This window comes from Neoarius graeffei, chromosome 28 (genome assembly GCF_027579695.1).
Source record: "Neoarius graeffei isolate fNeoGra1 chromosome 28, fNeoGra1.pri, whole genome shotgun sequence".
NCBI lineage: Eukaryota > Metazoa > Chordata > Actinopteri > Siluriformes > Ariidae > Neoarius > Neoarius graeffei.
The window spans coordinates 20,109,626-20,126,729 of NC_083596.1; the positions used below are offsets into that span (position 1 = coordinate 20,109,626).

Genomic DNA, 17,104 nt, shown 5'->3' on the forward strand with positions numbered 1-17,104 from the left:
AAATACTTTGGTTCACCCAATGTTCCGGTGGCGTGGCATTGGGAGTGGCCCAACTGCCACTGTGGAGGGGACTCCATAGGGACCAGTTAGCCTTATGAAAAGAAGTAAAAAAAAATAAATAAAAAAAATATCAGATGATGAAGTAACCCCACGTAAATATGCAAGTACTGCTGTCTAGACAATGCATAGTAATCACTATTCATTTTATATGTCATTGATTCGAATGGTCATAAATTTGTATTGCGATTTATTGTTGCATGATCTATCGTTAGATACTGAGCTAAGGGTCTTGCCCAAGGACCTGACAGTTGCAGCTTGGTGGTGCTGGGGCTCGAACCCCTGACCTAGTTACTGGTGATCAGACTTTAATCACAGTCACAGACAGGTGTACCTGCCCCTGTAATGTCAGCACACGCTTCAGGTTTTTGTCTGCATCCCAGATAATAAGCTTGTGTCACCTTAAGGATGCTGTAGAGGCCTTTGAGGGCGAGCGAGAGCACCCAGGTGGCCTCCACTGCATCCGAGGAGCTGCTCTCCACCCCAGCCTGTAGCAACTGGTTCACAATGGAGATAAAGTTCTTCAGGTAGTGGCTGGACAGAGCCAAGCTTTCATCAACTTGCATCAGCTGGTAATCCTTCACTGTAGGGAAAGTGAATAATGAGTACTGACATGATCTCCACAGTGCAATAAGACAGGACACAAACACAGTGGGGCGTACGGATATAAGAAAGTGGTGACATGTCATCTATTATTTATTTATCATGACCACGTCCCACTATCTGGGATCTTCTGGATGCATCATGGACCCCTAGGACACCATTTTGAGAACCATGAATATAAAATATCTTAAAACTTAAAAATTTCCTTCTACATAAAACATTTTCATAGAGACTTTAAGGGTCACGTTATTACACTACTAGACAGCAGTGGGTTTCCCAAAAGCCGCTTAACTCGTATAACATCTTAACTAGGAGAGTGTTCATTGTGCTGCTCGCTCTACCATTTAACAATGAATTTCGTGCTGCTATGCTTTTAAGAAACCCACCCCAACCCAGTTATAAATCATAGCTCTGACTGTATCCCTCTCTTACCTGTCCTCCTTTTGCGCGTCTTGACGTCGACGACGGCGGCTCTGTTCTTCTCGGTGAAGTGTTTGAGCAGAATGATGTTGTGTTGCTCGTTAGCATTGTCCATGAACACCGACTGCGTTCCCATACACAGCACCTGAAACCACAGCCGCTTGTTTCGCTTCAGTAAGGTACATAAGATTTGGATCATGGTCATTTATGTTTATAGCACCTTGTCACGAAGGCCATTCGAATTTGCATGCTTGTTTAACATAAATCATTTTAGTGAGATGGGCCAGACGTAAACACGATCGTGGCTTGGACTTGAGACACACAATGGAATGAGTCAGACGTTCTTTATAAGACGAGCCACAACACTGCTTAAGGTCATCTGTACAGCCAGTCATCATTTTTATCTATTTATTTTTTAAACAAACTGCCTTTAAGGGTGAATTAAAACCTCGATGGATCCGTATTCAGATTTAAATCTATTGCTCTACTGAAATGATTGGATTATGCTGGTTGGGTAATGAAAAGTAATCCAACTTGCATGACCTGATGAACAAGAAGAGGATTAAGTGATTTCCAGACAGACACTCAGTTCAATTAGGTTTTATTTGTATTTATTAAAGCCACTTTAGATTTATATTTACAGTTGTGGTCAGAAGTTTACATACAGTGACATGAGTGTCATCTTGGATATGAATGTCATGGCAATATTTGGGCTTTCAGTAATTTCTCTGAACTGTTCTTTTTCTGTGGCAGAATGATTGTACAGCATACATCTTTAATTATAAAAAAAAAAACACTAGAATTTTGGTGCACAAGTTTTAATTTTCTTTGGGTTTTCTGAAAACAACACAGGGTCAAAATTATACATATAGGGTCAAAAATATACATACAGCACACCTAATATTTGGGTAAACTGTCTCTTCGCAAGATTCATCTTGACAAGATTCACCTAAACATTTTTGTTTACCATGAACAAGCTTCTGGCAGAATTCTGGTTGGATATTTCACAACTCTTCATGGTAGAATTGGTAGAGTTCAATTAAATTTGGTTTTTTTTCTTGGCACGGACTCAACTTAAGCATGGTCCATATATTTTCAATAGGGTTGAAGTCAGGGCTTGTTTTAAGTTTAATGTTAGCCTGCTTTATCCTCCACAACCAGCTCTGATGCGCGTTTGGGTTCATTGTCCTGTTGTAATTCCCAAGTCGTGTTCAAGTTTCTGATGGTTTATGCTGAAGAATTCTGAGGTAGTCCTCCTTCTTCATTATTCCATCCACTTTGTGCAATGAACCAGTTCCACTGGCAGCAAAACAGCCCCAGAGCATGATGATCCTACCACCACCACCAGCTGGTACAGTGTCCCTCTGTACATGGTGGTCACTGTGGCCAAACAACTCAATCTTTGTCTCATCTGACCATACAGCTATCCTCCAGAAGGCTTTTTCTTTGTCTGTGTGGTCAGCTTCAAACTTTAGTTAAGCTTGAAGGTGTTAATTTTGGAGCAGGGGATTATTTCTTGGATAGCAGCTTCTTTGTCCATGGTGATCTGAACTGTAGACAGTGATCCATCAGCTTTCAGTTCATGGCAGGGCTGTGCCATGGTGGTTCCCAGGTTGTTCCTGACCATCCAAGCCAATTTCCTTTTCAGCTGAGGGTGACAGTTTGGGTTTTCTTGAAGCAAAGTGGCTACACCTCATAATAACTTTGATACAGTTGTTTGAACTGATCTTGGAATTCGCAGTTGTTTAAAAATGGCTCCAAGAGACATTCCGGAGTTGTGCATAACTGCGATCCTCTCTCTCAGATCTGCACTGAGCTCCTTGGACTTTCCCATTTTACTGTGTATTGGTCAATCCAATGAGTGAGGTAAACAAACCCTTTTTATGAAGGCACAGAGAAGCTACCAGCTGCGGTCAATCATGATCACTAACAGGAAGTTAAGAGACTTCGGCCTTGGCAAGATAAGAGACATTTTTGAAGTTTCAGCACCTCTGAATTAATAATCTAAGTGAGCGTATGCAAACTTTTAACTATGTATGTATAATTTTAACCTTGTGTTGATTTCAGAAAACCCAAAGAAAATTAAAACTTGTGCACCAAATTCTACTGTTATTTTTTTTTATTAAAGCTGTATGCTGTACAAATCATTCTGCCACAGAAAAAGAACACTTCAAAGAAATTACTGAAAGCCCGAATATCGCCATGACATTCATATCCAAGATGACATTCATGTCACTGTATGTAAACTTCTGACCACAACTGTAAATCCCAAATAAGTGAGCCAGAGACAACATTGGCAAGGAAAAAGCGAAAACGTTTGATTAACTAAACTCAAAAAGAAAGCCATATAGTGGATTTATAAACCATTACTCGTTTACAACTGTGCACTATGAAGCCAAACAGTACCAAGTGCACTGAAATGATGTTCTGTATGATCAGATGTGTAAATAAGAGTCCTGTCTTTATGATTCCAGCAGCAGTTCTTAGGTACAAGTGAAATTATCTGTTAAAGTAAAACTGAGAATGGGCATAAATTAGTGGGTTTTTTTTTTTAAATACCTCAGGGAAGATGACCAGGACATGCAGAGTGAAGATGTTGGTGCGTTTGAGTTGGTGTGGTAACTGCTGAATGCAGCAGTCGGTGAAACTTGCAATAACGTCGCACCATTGAGGACATGTATTCAGATTTCTCAAGATGTCCGCCACTGAGCTTGCCCAGTCCAAACCAATGCGACTGCAGAGACACAAATACAATTTTTATAATTTATTACAGACCAGCTCATAAACCTGAAACATTCTCGTGTGTTTACAGAGTCTAACCTTTCGTATTTATAACATCCTCCCTAATGGCAAATATTGGTTTAACAAGTGCTTACGGATGTAAAGCAGCGATGAGTCATAATCAAGATTTATGGTGACTTGAATGGTTTTAAGTCAGTTTGCATTTGAAATAAAAGGGGCGAAAACGGAAAAACACTTGTCACATATATTCTATCCACATTCACTGGACATGAGCAATCGCCGCTCTGATTGGCTACTCTACTACTAGGATATCAGCTCATACACCGGGAGTAGAGAGAAACAAAATGGTGGAGTGTTTTGCTGAACCAAGTGAGGACGAAATAAAATCTACTCGAAAACAAGCCCTAAAACTTGTTAAAAGTATTTAAAAGGAACAGAAATAGGTAAAATAATAATTTTTGTTTGTTTCTCCAATATCACCTGTTCCACACTCCAGCCCAGTTGGTAGCAGTAATGCACCTTCAAGTTGGTTTGCCAACCATCAAAAAACCCTAAAGAAGAAGAAAACCCCCAAAAATACAAAAGGGGCAACAAAATATGGAACGAAAGTATTTGATGGTAAGAACGTATCTTTTTATTTTCAAGAATTATTATAGCATTTTTTCACAAATTGCGACTGTCATTTCGCCCGGTTTGTTTACATTCTAAGCGGAAATTATTTTGTCGGACGTTTTGTATAAAGTTTTTATTGATTGAATTTGCAAAAAATAAAAATAAAAATGCTCCGTTTCTCAAAATCCAGTGAATGTGGATAGAATAAAACAGTTATTCCATTCAATCTCGTCGTACATAGTTTAAAGCAGACGCAGTGCTACACGCCTCATCGGCTATCAGCTCATGTACGACTCGATTTCGTGGGATAACTGTTAAATATCTTCAGGTTAAATGCATTTTAAAAAGTTTTTCAAGGCCCTCTAATCTACCATCATGACAAAATCAACGCCTAATACGCCACACATCACTTTCAATCATTTCAAACGAACTCCTTGGGTATCAGTCGTGAAATGACCCTAGCTCCCACATGCTGTTATTCCTGTTTGGTATTTCTAAACTGAATCGATTCCTCAACGGTGTGAGAAGCTCTGACCTGTCCAGACACACAGCTCCGAGGCTGAACAGAAGCTGAGTGGTTTTCCAGCCTTCGGCCTCATTGATCGCTCCGTTGGCTGGCGCCAGGAGCTCGTATTTCTCAGAAAGAGCCTCGGTGACGGCTGCGTCAGCCTCGGCGGGTGAGATGCGCAGAAGCAGCTGCCCTAGAAGCCCGAGTGTCAGGTGGTAGGCCTCGTTCAGACAGCCTGCATTTGAGATGACCACACGGAAGAGCAGAGGCAGGATTGGGCTCAGACCGGAGAGGGAAATTGTAGTACCCTGTGGAGTCAAAACATCCATGGTTTTATAAACACGCTACCTTCTGTCAAAATTATATGAATGCTCAAGAAGAATCTGGAACATTTCTCCAGGTATATAAGGGTATGATTAATCTAAAGTAGCTTATACAGATGTTTGTCCTAAACACTACATTCCATCTGATCACGAATCTTTTGTTAAAAATGTTAGATTATAAAGTCAGGCCTGCATCCCGTAAGTTTAGAGTTGCGTACCAAAAAAAAAGTTTGCATCCCCAAAGAAGAAAAGGAATGTATTTATTAGCAGTTGTGTAGTAGTGCGTTAGGCTGGGGGTGTACATTTTTTGCCTTTGACTAGAAGTAACTGTGGAGTACAAAAAAGTAATGAAAATGTTTGCAAATGTTACCGATTTGGCTGGAGGTAACATGGCTGCCAGCAATCCCAGAATCCTCTCCCTGGAACACTCGGCGAACACCTGCTCCTGCAGAGGCCCTTTTGGTGTCCCGTCTTCCTGTTCTCTGTTGTCCAGGTGCTCAGAGGTGGGAGACGTGATGGTATCACCACTGGAATCAGTAGCTGAGAGAGAAAGTCAAATTCACACACCGTCATGGTCCAGTGCAGGAACTAGATGTGATGTATATATGCATGTATACCTCTCTTGCACATTGACAAAAATCAATACGCTCTCTTACACACCTTGATACTCCACTCACACACACGATCATCCTCCTACTCTCTCACACATGCACAATCGTACTTCCTCACATGCCGTTATACTCTCACCCAAACGTACACACTACTATATTCTCATTCACTACATCACTCACTCTCACACTATTAAATGAGAACTGAGTCATTTTTAAACTTGCTTTATTTCTTAATTAACATGTTATTCAATTACGTTTTCGGTTTTAGTAACCTTATATCATGACTCGTATTGGCAACTAACTGCAATTAAATATTATATTTATCGGCCTACTCGGTTTTTAGCCATGTTGAATTTATTTCTTTTGGTTCACAGCAGGCGTCGCTTATCCGCGCGATCTTCACGAGACTTGTGCAAGACTTCGAAACATGAAGTGTCAGCCAGGTGTCAGTGCCGCCATTTTGAAAATTCTTTTCCACACAAAATATTGCACAAAAACGAGTTTCAATGATGATTACTGCCTACTTTTTTCAAACTTTCCTGACTGCTAACAAAACTTCCGGCTTGATTACGTCAGCATTCGAAAGACAGCACGCGCGTCTTTTGACAATCCTGGCACGTTGGTCACTTTGATTTCCGCTGTACGTTTTACTTCCGTCCTACGATGTCTCGCACAGGTCTCAGCGAATCTCGTTTACGGCCATTGCTCCGACATATGGACTGATATATTACATAACATATTTTAAACACTCATAACTTGCTATAGCAGTGACAAAATAGCTATGAGATAAATAGAATTTTGATGATTAAAAAAAAAAAAAATTGCCTTCAGTTCCCCTTTAAAAATAACAGACACTCGCCCTGTGTCTGAAATCACTCACTACTTACTATACAGTGGACTATATAGCAAGTTCGCCATTTCGTAGTGCTGTCCGAATGTATAGTGAGAATTATTACACGCTATATAGTGGACTCACAGTATCCCACAGTGCACTGTGAAAAGTAGTGAACAACCAATGGGCACTAAACAAGCAATATATACCATCGTGTATCGTGGTCATGCTGAAAGAAAGAAAAAAAAAAAAAAAGGTGTTGGGGTGAATGGACAGAAGAAGGAACACGTTATAAACAGACATTAGAGTACAATTAAAAATAGCAAGAGGATAGAAGAAACTAAAATAGAAATAGACAGATCAAATACAAGAATAATAGAGTTACAGTGCAGAGCGAGGAATGACTCAAAAGCCTCAAATTGGATTTAATAAAAAGCAGCGGTAAAGAAGAAAGAAAGTGTTCAGGCTTGATTTAAAAGAACTGAAAGATGCAGGTACTTTGTATTGATTGATGTGGGAAATACACTCGGTATAATATATAATTTATCACAAAAACATGTATTTATTATTTTGAAAACCCGCCAGTCGACTGATCTGGCACGTTTTAATTGTGCGACAATAATGACGTGTTTCTCTCCCCCCTCCTCCATTTTACCAATGAGCTCACTATATAGTCCTCTACATAGAATTCCCTAGATAGTGAGTAGGGAGTAGTGAACGAGAGTGATTTCAGACACAGCCTCAGATAGTATGGACGTACAGCTTGAACATGTTAATTTAACTGGAATACGCCGTGCTGTCTCACCTCTGAGCTCTGGAGACAGCGTGTCTTCGCTGGACAGTGACGGAAAATCCAGTGCATCCTGGGAAACCAGCTGGCTCCGCCCTTCCTTCTCGTCTGCAGACACCATTTTGAAAAGAGAGGATGGTGGAGAGCAGGGAGCTGCGCTGCTGCTCGGTACAGACGATGTGTCCGAGTTGCCGAGTTCCTGACTGGGCTCTGGGCTGGAAGGACATGGCTCCGGCTCATTAGACGACAGCAAGGACAAAAGAGCTGAAGCGCGCAAACCTGGAGGAGGTGAAGAGGCAGACAGGAAGAGCAAATGGAAGAGATGGACAGAGAAGCCAGACAAATGGGGATCGTGCCAATAAAAAGGAGACATAATGTTCTAACAGTTTAAAGGGGACATATTACACCTCTTTTCCACAAGCTGACCCAGTTCCGTGAGGTCTTAACGAAACGTCCGTGACATGATTTGGTCAAAGTACTACAGCTCCCTTTTTACGCTGTCTAAACAGCCCTGTTCAAAACGGCTGATTTGAATGATAATGAGCCACTGCTCACCAACCCCACCCCCTCTTCCACCAGCCAATCAGGTAGCACTTTCCTCATGAATATTCATTCACAAAGGCAGGTCTCAAGCCATGAGTGGAGATACTCCGATGAGGGGGCGGGATCATTCTAATAATCTCCACTTGTGACACAGAAAGAGGAACAGCTTGTTGAAGGAGATGTTTTCTGAAATGAGTGTCTTATTTCAGAGTTTGTGGCTTGGTAGGCTCCAGATACCCAAATGTATGTACGCAAGCACTGAAAAAGTATTTTCATAATACATCCTCTTTAAATGACGACTGTCCTTCGTAAGCTGTGCAAGCCGTTTCTCTGGAAACTTTGTACTTGGCTTAATTTTTGCTCCATCCACTATGTTGACTGACAAACACCACAGATATTTCTTGGATTCTTCGTCATGTATTACCTTTTCCCGTCTGGCCCTTCATCAAACACTCCGTGATGAGCTGCGAGCAGCGGCTTTGCAGTGCTGCGGCGTGACCCTGAGCCATGGCGTCCGTCGACTCGTTCATCACCTCGGAGGTGAACAAAGCCAGGCTGGCAAACAGGAGCCAGGAGTAGTTGTGGATGTATGGCTGGATGAGCCTGTGCCGATCGCTGATGCGGATGGTCACCATGGGGTAGACTGTGATACGGTGGGTGGGGAGATGACTGCGGAAAAACATCGAAGAAATGGTTATGTATAGCCAAAGTTGACTAACTGCTGCAGTTTATTAGCATGACCTTTCTTTTTTTCGGATGAAACTCTACACCTGTCAGGGTATTTCTTAGCGTTGTAGCAACCGAAGCAGAGGTCGAAATCCTCGCAGACATTACAGTTGATCCTGCTGCCTACGATGAGACCCTGGCAGTGATCACAAGCGTACTCCATGTTCACCATCTCGTGCTCGTCTTCGTGCCCTTCAGGCTTTGCACCGCCTGGACAGTAAAAGCAGAGTGTGAGATTTAAAACAAATACGAACACCACCACCACCAAATATTACCATTTCATCCATTTATAGCTACATTTAATATTGTGGAACGTCCACAAGAAGTCAGTTCAGTTCCTGTTTATCATCATTTACATTATAGCCCTTGCTCTTGCCATTCCCACTTATTTCCTTGTTGAGTAACAACGTCAAATTCCAAAACATCCCAACATTGCTTTGCTACTGCTTTTACAAGAAGTTCAAGAATTGAGCAGCTCACTGAGGAAGCAGGTCTTGCACAAGTCCATGTCAGTGCACTGCAGACAGCGGTAGCGGTGTCCAGGAGCGATTCTCTCACATCCATCACACGAGATCTCCACGTTCAACAGATCGCAGTACCGCGCAATGAACATGTGCATCTGCAGACAACAAAGGACACCAGATCACCTTCAAACTTTCACTCGTAACAACCTATATCCATGAGGTGTATTATACAACACCAATTCCAAAAAAGTTGGGACGCTGGGTAAACTGTAAATAAAAACAGAATGCGGTAATTTGCAAATCATGAAAATCCTATATTTCATTGAAAATAGTACAAAGGCAACTTATCAGATGTTGAAACTGAGAAATGTTATTGTTTGTTGAAAAATATATGCTCATTTTAAATTTGATGTCAGCAACATATTTCAAAAAAGTTGGGACAGGGGCATGGTTACCACTGTGTTGCATCACCTCTACTTTTAATAACACTCCGTAAACGTTTGAGAACTGAGGAGACCAATTGCTGAAGTTCTGAAAGAGAAATGTTGTCCCATTCTTTCCTGATATACGTACAATTTCAGTTACTCAACAATTCGGGGTCTCCCTTGTTGTATTTTGTGCTTCATAACGCGCCAAATGTTTTAAACAGGAGACAGGTCTTGACTGCAGGCAGGCCAGTTTAGCACCTGGACTCTTTTACTCCTGAGCCATTCAGTGTCAAAATGTGCGGAAAGCAGTTTGGCATTGTCTTGCTAAAAGAAGGAAGGCCTTCCCTGAAAAAAAAAAAAAGCGTTGCCATCCAGACAAAATATTGCTCTGAAATGTGTATATATCATTCAGCATTAATGATGCCTTCCCAGATGTACAAGCTACCCATGTCATGTGCACTAATGCACCCTCATACCATCACAGATGCTGTGCTTTTGAACTGTGCACTGACTAGCCAGATGGTCCCTCTCCTCTTTAGCCTGGAGGATGTGGTGTCCATGATTTCTAAAAAGAATTTCTACTTTTGATTCGTCAGACCACGGGACAATTTTCCACTTTGCCTCAGTCCATCGTAAAAGAGCTCGGGCCCAGAGAAGGTGGCGGTGTTTCTGGATATTGTTTATATCTGGTTTTAACTTGCAGTTGTGGATGCAGTAATGAACTGTTTTCACAGACGATGGTTTTCTGAAGTGTTCCTGAGCCCATGCAGTGATTTCCACTACAGACACGTGTCTGCTTTTAATGCAGTGTCTCCTGAGGGCCTGAAGATCACAGGCATCCAGTGTTAGTTTTCAGCCTTGTCTCTTGCATACAGAGATTTCTCCAGATTCTCTGAATATTTTAATGATATTATGGACCATAAATGACGTGATCCCCAAATTCTTTGCAGTTTTACATTGAGGGACGTTATTTTTAAATTGTTGCACTGGGAGAGGTGATCCCTCCCCATCTTTACTTCTGAAAGACTCCGCCTCTCTGGGATGCTCCTTTTATACCCAATCACGTTACTGACCTGTTGCCAATTAACCTAATTAGTTTTTTTTCCCCTGCATTATACAACTTTTTCAGTCTTTTGTTGGCCCTGTCCCAATTTTTCTGAAACGTGTTACTGACATCACATTCAAAATGAGAGCATACATAATGTATATTTAAAAAAAAACAATTCTTGTCTTTGTACTATTTTCAATGAAATATAGGGTTTCTATGGATTTGCAAATCTTCACATTGTGTTTTCATTTACGTTTTACACAACATCCCAACTTTTTTGGAATTGGGGTTGGAAAATCAGTACAGTTCAATGTTTGGCTGATCAGAATGAGCTCATGGACATACTCCGTCGAGCGTCTTCTTAAAGGGATAGTTCGGGATTTTTGACATGAATCTGTATGGCATCCCCATCAATAGTGTCGTGCAAACACACTGACCTTACCCCTGACAGCATCCTGTGAGTCCAGTTCTTGTCCAGTTTTGGTCCAGACGAAAGTAGTCCGGCAAGTTTGTTGGGGTCACGAAAGTAAAACGTTTTTCGTCTCAAAACAGTATGTGTTCAAAAGAGTGATATATTTGCATCACAAAACCGTTGTCAAATAAAAAAAAGTCAGACCTCGAAATCGCTTGGCACTATTTTCTCTCCCTTCTTATCACTGCGCGCTGCCGGCTTCATCCAGCTGCGGCTCCAGCTTCAAGGATAAGCTGGAGCCGCATAAGTAGGAGTCCCGGCGGGTGGTTTGTATTCGATTCGTTTATATCCCGACCTTGTTAGCTGTCAGATTTATGTTCATGGACCCGGTAAGCTGGTAAATAATATTTATTATTTATTTTTTCTTTACCAAATTCTAACAGAAAACGAGAGCGCCCGAAAGGGAAAGCTGAGCCGAGCCACCTCACGGCTGTAATGCAAATTGCTTTCCTCCTCAGTATACAAGTGTGCTTCCATGTCAGGGAAAAAGAAACTACCACTGCTGCCTATGTAGTGCCCTATTTATACAAATAGGAGTCATTCAGGATTCAGCCATGACACGGAGCAAAAACATGGCTGAATCCTGAATGACTCCTATTTGTATAAATAGGGCACTACATAGGCAGCAGTGGTAGTTTCTTTTTCCCTGACATGGAAGCGCACTTGTATACTGAGGAGGAAAGCAATTTGCATTACAGCCGTGAGGCGGCTCGGCTCAGCTTTCCCTTTCGGGCGCTCTCGTTTTCTGTTAGAATTTGGTAAAGAAAAAAAATAATAATAAATATTATTTACCAGCTTACCGGGTCCATGAACATAAATCTGACAGCTAACAAGGTCGGGATATAAACGAATCGAATACAAACCACCCGCCGGGACTCCTACTTATGCGGCTCCAGCTTATCCTTGAAGCTGGAGCCGCAGCTGGATGAAGCCGGCAGCGCGCAGTGATGAGAAGGGAGAGAAAATAGTGCCAAGCGATTTCGAGGTCTGACTTTTTATTTGACAACGGTTTTGTGATGCAAATATATCACTCTTTTGAACACGTACTGTTTTGAGACGAAAAACGTTTTACTTTCGTGACCCCAGCAAACTTGCCGGACTACTTTCGTCTGGACCAAAACTGGACAAGAACTGGACTCACAAGATGCTGTCAGGGGTAAGGTCAGTGTGTTTGCACGACACTATTGATGGGGATGCCATACAGATTCATGTCAAAAATCCCGAACTATCCCTTTAACTGCTAACTCGAACTGATAAACAGCAGAACTAGTGAGAAAAAAAATGAAGTCTGTACATGCAGCATTTTCCATGGAAAGGCTTTGTTATGTGGTTTAAATTGGTGAAATGGAAGGTTTGCGAAGTTTGAGGTTGAATTCGTTGTAAATATTTACGAAGAGCTTATGTCTGGCTCGAGCTGTGGAATTCGGACAGGTGTTGACATTTTCCCTGTGTTTACTGAGTCAAGACAAAGACTCACTGTTGCGAGAGACACATTTGGGACATGCTTGAAGGTCCATTTTTCTTCCTATTATTCTGAACAAACATCTTTCAGCTATTATTTAAAAAAAATAAATAAATTACATTTAAACGAATCACACCGCACTCACGATAAAAAGGTGCAAAACAAAACCAAAAAACTGTTAAAACAAGAAAAAATGTCTGCACACTTAAATCCTTTTATTCATTTAATTGCCAAGCTTTCGGTCAAAGACCGAAAGCTTGGCAATTAAATGAATAAAAGGATTTAAGTGTGCAGACATTTTTTCTTGTTTTAAAAAATAAATAAATAAAAATTCACAGTGCATTTGATTACTTTTACCATTCACTATTTTCAAAGCTCTCGAGGTTCGTTAGAACGCTGGAACCCAAGCTTCTCTTAATATGAACTTTCGTAACAAACTGATATGCAAAAGTGCATGGCAAAAAACAATGTGCGTGTAAATTAGCATTTCTTTGTGTATTCGGCTGCGTCTACCTTTCTCTTGTCTTCTGCTGAGGCCTGGGTGATCTTGTCGAACCACTTCTCGAACATGCCGTCCATGCATTCGTCCATCCACTCCGTGTTCCTCTCGTAGTCAGCGATCTCATCCTCTTCCGTCCACTGACTGCAGAAATAACCGGGACGTATAAAATCAGTGGACATTCAGGACACGAAGTCTTGCGTACATGCTTAAAAACAAAGGCTGAATCTTTTGTTTTTTTTTTCCCCTTAAGTAAACTGATTAATCAAGTCTGTAAATAAGACCGGAGCGCAGCAGTAAAAATCCAGAAGAGGGCGCTGAGCTCCAGACCACACCTGATGGCGATGTCATGGACGCTGATGTTCTCCTGAGACATGGTGAGCAGCAGATCAGGCAGCTTGATGTCTTCAAAAAGAGGCAGGTCTTGAACTTCCCAGCTCATGTCCAGCAGGTGGAGGAGACACGTCTGCACACACGACAATGCCGGCAGCAGCACCCTGAGGCACAAGAATACAGTTTTATTCAAAAACAAACACATCATACAATGTGCATCAAATCTTTATGCATTCTATTATACACACACAGTGCACTTTAATAGGAACATCTGTACACCTGTTCATTCATACAGTTATCTAAATCAGAGGTGGATGAGCCATAACAGCAGAACACCACATCAGGTTTCACGGATTCCGACACCATCATCATGTGTACAGAGTCACCCAAACTAGACGTCTAGAGATTAGAAAAAGAAAAATCATGACTCCTGACAGGACTGCAACCTGATGTGCTTTTCTGCTGCTGGAGCTCATCAGTTTCCGATTGAGAGTACGCCATGCGCGTTTTGGCTGCCGCTTTTCACCGGAGCTTTTTATTCCCCCCCCCCTTTGTTTTTCTTTTTGTGACTGTTTGTTGTTTGAATGTTTTGTCCGCCAGTTGTGGCGTAGCTCCGGACTCAGTTTTGGGCATCGGTTTCCTTCAGGCCTTGGGTGATGCCTGTTTTGCTCAATATGGACTGCAGTGAGCTCATTGCTCTTTTTAACATCGCGGTTGTCCGGCGCTCCGTGTGGTGGTGCTTCTGTGCTTGGTATGGTGTTTTGAGCGATGTTGCTCAGTAGCATCGTGGCGACTGTACCAGACATACCTTCATGCGCCTTTTTGGTGGGACTGTGGTTTGCTACGGCATTACATCCTGACCCTCATTTTGGTGGACTTTTTTATTTATTGTAATTGTAAAGCGACCTTGGGTGTGAGAAAAGCGCTACACAAGCTGAAATTATTATCATCATCATCCAACTCAAGTGTTCATAAGCTGTGCACATTTGTTCTGAGATGCTTTTCTGCTCACCACGATTGCGCACAGCGATTATTTGCGCTACTATAGTCTTCCTGTCAGCTCAGACCTATCTGGAGAGCTTCTGCTCACAGGATGGTTTTTGTTTTTCACACCATTCTGTGTAAACTCGACAGAGACTACTGTGTATGAAAATCCCAGATGACTGGCACTTTCTGAAATCCTCAACCCAAGCCATCTGCCACAATTAGTCGCAGAGATCACACTTTTCCCCCTCTCATTCTGATGTTTGATGCAGACATTAACTGAAGCTCATGACCAGTATCTGAATAATTTTATGCATTGTGCTACTGCTACTTGATTGGATAACTGCATCAGTGACCCGGTGAGTGTATACAACATTTCTTACATAGAAAGGAGCTCAATACATTTACATTGTATTGGAAGACCCGCGACCCTGCACAGGATAAACGGTTACGGATAATGGATGGATTGGAAGACGACGACTAAAACATTCATGGATTAAGATAAAACAGTCACAAATGAAAAGTGCTGAGCTGAATCTTAATACACAAAAACAACAAAAAATAAAGACTACTTTATGACACGCAAGAAATACAAAGCTCAGTTCCATTCCCCCCCAGTGTTTGCATGTGATCCTGCACCACATGATTTAAAAAATATCCTCAATGAGGCTGGAGATCATACCAGCCACTGTTCTGTGCGAACTTAAAATCCGATCAATTCTGTAGGAGGAGTAGAGAGTTTCGTGAAATTGCACATGACCCGTGTCGCTGTATCCATGACAGGTGGAGCCACCTGGTAAACAATTCTTGTTGGAAAATGTCTTCAGAGTCTTCTGGGTGAGTTTCAGTGAAAACGTCCCAGCAGTTTAGGAAGAGAAGTGTTTGGTGTGACACATCACCCAAAAATTTCAGACGCTCATAAAATCGTAAATATGACAGGTGGCGCTACTGCCTTGACAACTTTTATACATACCAACCTGGGGAAAATTCCATATGAGTTTGATCAAAATCTGATCACTCCTGTAGGAATAGTAGTGATTTTTGTGAAATTGCACTTGACCTCTCTTTAGCCGCATCCATGACAGGCGGCGCCACTTGGGGAACAATTCTTGCTGGAAAATGTCTTTAGAGTCTTTTGGGTGAATTTCGATGAAAACATCCCAGCAGTTTATGAAGAGTCGTGTTTGATGTGACGAGTCACCCAAAAATTTCAGATGCTCATAAAATCGTAAATATGTCAAGGCAGTAGTGCCACCTGTCAACTTTTATACATACCAACCTGGAGAACATTCCATACGAGTTTGATCAAAATCTGATCACTCCTGTAGGAGTAGTAGTGATTTTTGTGAAATTGCATGTGACCCCTGTGTCGCTGTATCCATAGTAGGTGGCGCCACCTGCTGAACAATTCTTGCTAAAATACGTCTTCAGTCTTTTGGGTGAGTTTTAGTGAAAATGTCCCAGCAGTTTATGAAGAGTAGTGTTTGATGTGATGAGTCACCTGAAAATTTCAGACACCCATAAAATCGTAAATGTGACAGGTGGCGCTACCATCTTGACAACTTTTATACATACCAACCTGGGGAAGATTGTATGCAAGTTTGATTGAAATTGGAGGAGTAGTGATTTTTGTAAATTGTGTACGGACGACCTGGCTTGCGGTCGGATGAGCTAAAAACCAAAACATGATTTCTTTCATATTTACACCAAATATATATGTTATTTACCAACTGGGAGGTCCGTATGGTGAAATACCGTGACCGAGGTCTTGAAAGTACCGAGCGAGGCCCTCTGGGCTGAGGTCAGTATTCAAGGCCGAGGTCACAGTATTTCACCATATGGACCGACCTTAAGCTGGTAAATAATATATTTATTTTTTCTTTACCAAATTCTAACAGAAAACGAGAGCGTCCGAAAGGGAAAACTGAGCCGAGCCGAGTCGCCATTTTGAATCCTCATTCACGGCTGTAATGCAAATTGCTTCCTTCTCAGTATACAAGTGCACTTCCATGGCAGGGAAAAAAAAAAAAAAACCTACATTTTGCCGCCTATGTAGTCCCCTATTTATACAAATAGGAGTCATTCAGGATTCAGCCATGTTTTTGCTCAGTGTTAGCAAATTACAGGTTTTTCGCTTTCTCCTGAAATGTTTTCTTTTATTTCTTCTTCCTCAGGGTAGTAAAACTCGCTTTCGCCGTGAAGACTGTCGTTATCATTATCCATGATGTAAAATTAATGCTATTATGCTGAGAAATGCTGGCAAAAATTTATAAGATTTTTGATAATCTTATAAATAAATCTTATAAAAAAGATAAATGTTGACAAAAATTGCTACTATGTTTGTTGTTGTTGTGAACAAGCGAGTCGCCAGAGATCCGTAACCAGGGTCCGTATCGTAGGATACGGACCCGCTCGCCAGCCAATCAGAGCGCAGGATTTGATGGAAACCGGACCGCGAAAAAAATAAATGAGCTTACTTGTCGCTGAGCTCGTTGAATCCTTGCACCGCGTCTACGAGCATATGAATGAGCTGATGGTAGGATGATCTGACCTGTTCCTTCAGATCCAGCCCACAGCCAGTTAACTGGGAGAAGTAACTGAGACAGACACGGAGGATTCTTATTCAATGTGGTGAGAAGGTACAATG

The 17,104-nt window shown here is 41.7% G+C and overlaps 1 protein-coding gene across 2 annotated transcripts in view; it reads right to left on the reverse strand.

Moving 5' to 3' along the window:
• The window catches only part of zzef1 (zinc finger, ZZ-type with EF hand domain 1), a 173,338-nt gene that overhangs the window by 57,329 nt on the left and 98,905 nt on the right, over positions 1-17,104 (reverse strand). For both annotated transcript variants that reach the window (XM_060912546.1, XM_060912545.1), the window contains exons 31-42: positions 16,935-17,054; positions 13,476-13,637; positions 13,155-13,284; positions 9,248-9,386; positions 8,812-8,977; positions 8,466-8,710; positions 7,514-7,777; positions 5,636-5,805; positions 4,970-5,250; positions 3,640-3,814; positions 1,093-1,225; positions 459-640 (exon numbers count right to left, since the gene is read on the reverse strand). In XM_060912546.1, the coding sequence (XP_060768529.1) occupies positions 459-640; positions 1,093-1,225; positions 3,640-3,814; positions 4,970-5,250; positions 5,636-5,805; positions 7,514-7,777; positions 8,466-8,710; positions 8,812-8,977; positions 9,248-9,386; positions 13,155-13,284; positions 13,476-13,637; positions 16,935-17,054 (2,167 nt within the window). The remainder of the gene's footprint in view (positions 1-458; positions 641-1,092; positions 1,226-3,639; positions 3,815-4,969; positions 5,251-5,635; positions 5,806-7,513; positions 7,778-8,465; positions 8,711-8,811; positions 8,978-9,247; positions 9,387-13,154; positions 13,285-13,475; positions 13,638-16,934; positions 17,055-17,104) is intronic.